Source organism: Fulmarus glacialis, unplaced genomic scaffold (assembly GCF_000690835.1).
Source record: "Fulmarus glacialis isolate BGI_N327 unplaced genomic scaffold, ASM69083v1 scaffold20992, whole genome shotgun sequence".
Classification (NCBI taxonomy): domain Eukaryota; kingdom Metazoa; phylum Chordata; class Aves; order Procellariiformes; family Procellariidae; genus Fulmarus; species Fulmarus glacialis.
In genome coordinates, this window is record NW_009198824.1 from 8,085 (window position 1) to 11,332 (window position 3,248).

The 3,248-nt window shown below is 37.8% G+C and overlaps 1 protein-coding gene across 1 annotated transcript in view; it reads left to right on the forward strand.

Moving 5' to 3' along the window:
- Window positions 1-632: 632 nt before the first annotated feature.
- RGS7 (regulator of G-protein signaling 7) overlaps window positions 633-3,248 on the forward strand; it is a gene marked incomplete at its 5' end in the record, with an annotated part of 68,824 nt that continues 66,208 nt past the window's right edge. The window contains 2 exons of the mRNA XM_009573052.1: window positions 633-673; window positions 1,696-1,805. Coding sequence (XP_009571347.1) covers window positions 633-673; window positions 1,696-1,805 — 151 coding nt within the window. The remainder of the gene's footprint in view (window positions 674-1,695; window positions 1,806-3,248) is intronic.

Below are 3,248 nucleotides of genomic sequence, written 5' to 3' on the forward strand. Positions count from 1 at the left end.
TAGTCCAGGTGTGGTCTAAAGATTCCTGGGTGTGCTGGTTTTGACTGGAATAGAGTTAATTTTTTCCATAGTAGCTTGTTTGGGACTATGTTTTGGATTTGTACTGGAAACAGTGTTGATAATACAGGGATGTTTTCGTTGCTGAGCAGTGCTTACACAGAGCCAAGGCCTTCTTTGCTTCTCACCCCACCCCACCAGCGAGTAGGCTGGGGGTGCACAAGAACTTGGGAGGGGACACGGCTGGGACAGCTGACCAAAGGGATATTCCATACCATATGACGTCATGCTCAGCATACAAAGCTGGGGGAAGAAGAAAGAAGGGGGGGACATTCAGAGCGATGGCTTTTGTCTTTCCAAGTAACCGTTACGTGTGATGGAGCCCTGCTTTCCTGGAGATGGCTGAACACCTGCCGGCCAATGGGAAGTAGTGAATGAATTCCTTGTTTTGCTTTGCTTGTGTGCGCGGCTTTTGCTTTCCCTATTAAACTGTCTTTATCTAAACCCACGAGTTTTATCACTTTTAGTCTCCTGATTCTCTCCCCGATCCCACTGGGGGGGAGTGGGCGAGTGGCTAGGTGGTGCTTAGTTGCTAGCTGGGATTAAACCACGACACTGGGTAAAGGGGAATAAAGTGAGCTCCTTGTGCTCTTGAAAAATATTACAATTCAGAATCCAGGAAGAATATGAAACAAATCTGGAGCCTATTTAGTTTCTGCTAAATCTGAAGAGAATGCACTCTCGTCTGCATCAGATGTCCCTGGCAAGCTCTGTAACCCTTATCTAAGAAATCCTTTCTCTAAAATATGTCAGCACATTTCTTCCTTTGTTTTTTCTCTCATTCCACGAAGATACATAACACCTGCAAAAATAAAGTTTTTGGAATTGGCAATAAGTTGCAGTGTGAAGAACAAAGAAAAGCTTAATAAAATTAAAAGGTAGACGAAGTGAACCAAAATGAAAAGAACCTCAGCAACTGACTCACTACAGAAAGCATTGACTCAAAATTTCCGATCCAAGAGATAATAGAATTTAGTGGCTTGAAATAAATGAATAACAGCAATATATGGACTTACATTAATTAGGATAAAGTTCAGATGGGGATTTGCAGACATCTCAAGCACAAGGAGCAAAGCAACTACCTGCTTTCTATTAGAGAGATTTCTTGTAGACTTGCGATTGGAAGAAGGCTTGTTAACAGGATTGTGGCATTTTGTAGCAGACCAGAGAGCTCACTGCTGGAGAGGGTGTGTTGGATTTTCGTAGATAATGGCTCTGCTGGAGGGGAGGAACCAGTTTGCCAAACACAGAGAACACAAGGATTATTGGGTATCAAATAAACCCTGGTACGGTTATGTGCTCTCAGTTAAGTACTGTCCAGATCTCCTTTCTTGCTCCCTTCAGCTTCAAAACAAGTGAGTGAACATTGTGGTAGCTACCTGCTAATGCTGGTGTAAGTAGTGGAACTGCAGCTACAAATGGGACATCTAATAGCCATTTGTTAAGGAGAGTAAAGGGATTTTTTTGTTATTGCATCATTATATTACGTAGAAAAAGTCAGCACTTCCATGATGGCAGGACCTTGACTGAGAGTCAAGTGGTTATCTGTAGGAGGTAAGGTGAATCTGAACAAGAAAACTAAACTGCTGAAAAGAAGTTATTTAATTTTTTAAATTTATCTTTCTTTTGTTCTTCGAACAGTGGAAGCATTACATTTGGGAACACTAATGGCAGCACATGGCTATTTCTTTCCGATCTCAGACCATGTTCTAACACTAAAGGATGATGGCACCTTTTATCGATTCCAGGTAAGTGTTTTCAATATGTTCTTGACTTGTGCAAATATTAAGGCTCATATTAAAGGCCTTACACAAATGTTCATAGCAAATTTTAACCGTACTTTGTCTCTTATGTAACCTAGTAAATGGTGGCAATTGCCCTTAAAGTAAAAAATGGTATAAGGATTTTATTTAGAAATTAAGTCAGCAAAGTGTTAATATGATAGTGACCATTTTGATCCCTGGAAAAAGTGTGATAATGCTAAGTGTGGAAATATCTCTCATGAAATAAAGTAATCTAGTATTTTGGAAATGTAGTAAAGGAAATGAAATTATCTTATTGACTCTTATTCCTAACATAGTCTTAATTTGGAAACAGGGAGGTATTTTACTTATTAAGCCTATAGCAGAAATCTGATAAAAAATGGAGTGTAATATTTATATTCTTTCTTATGTGAGGATTTCCTTATTGGTAACAGAGTGGTAGTATTGAAGTAGTATGTATTCTTCAAACAAGTGCAGACACATTTCTACATCCATCTGTCAGTCCCATTCCATACAACAAACATGCAGATGCTTCAGAACAAGCTGGAAGGTTGTATATGTGTGTATATGTATACCTATACCTACACATATATTATTCAGATACCTACATAGTTTTATTTTATTATATTAGATTTCAAACTAAGGGTTTGGGGAGCAGGAGTGTTGCTCTTCTAATAACGAATAGCAGGCTAGAAGTTTGCAAGCAAAACCACCTATGACTTGAAACAAATACGATTGCACAGTATCTGATTATGTATTCTAGAGAAGGAATTAACTTTGCTTGCCATGTAGCACCTTTGACAATGGTGGTTGTGTTCTGTATTGCTCTCCCTATTAGGTGGTCTTCCTGGTAGGTATCACCAACAGCTGCTCCAAGATCTTCCCTAAATATTTGTTGCTTTGAAATTATATGATGATTATCACTATGAAATTGATGATATGAATACCATAGTTTGGTAATCCTGCTCTGTCAGTTGTAACTGTGTTAAATATTTACAGAAAAATAATATCCGGTAGAACAAAATCTCAAAATCTATTGTCTTCAAGATATTTAAGTCTAAGCTTTGTCTTAAACATTGTTAAATAAGAAGCCATCAAGAATAAAATAAAACTGAGATTGTAGTCTTTAAAATGCAGAAGAAAACTGTGATACCTTGGAGACCAATCATAGTCTCAAACATTGTGTTAGATTAATTGCTGTACAGTACTTTCATCAATATTTTGGCTTGACTTCTATAGACCCACATAAGAGAAGAGAAAGGTTCATAATATTGGTCTAAAACAAAATCTTAGAGTGAATATAATTAAATACGTACAGCACAGTCTGGCAAGAAAGAGAATGATTATTGCATACATGCATACAATATTATCATATTTTCATATGTAGATCCTGTGGGTCATACAGTGCAAAAAACCTGTCCTTCAGCA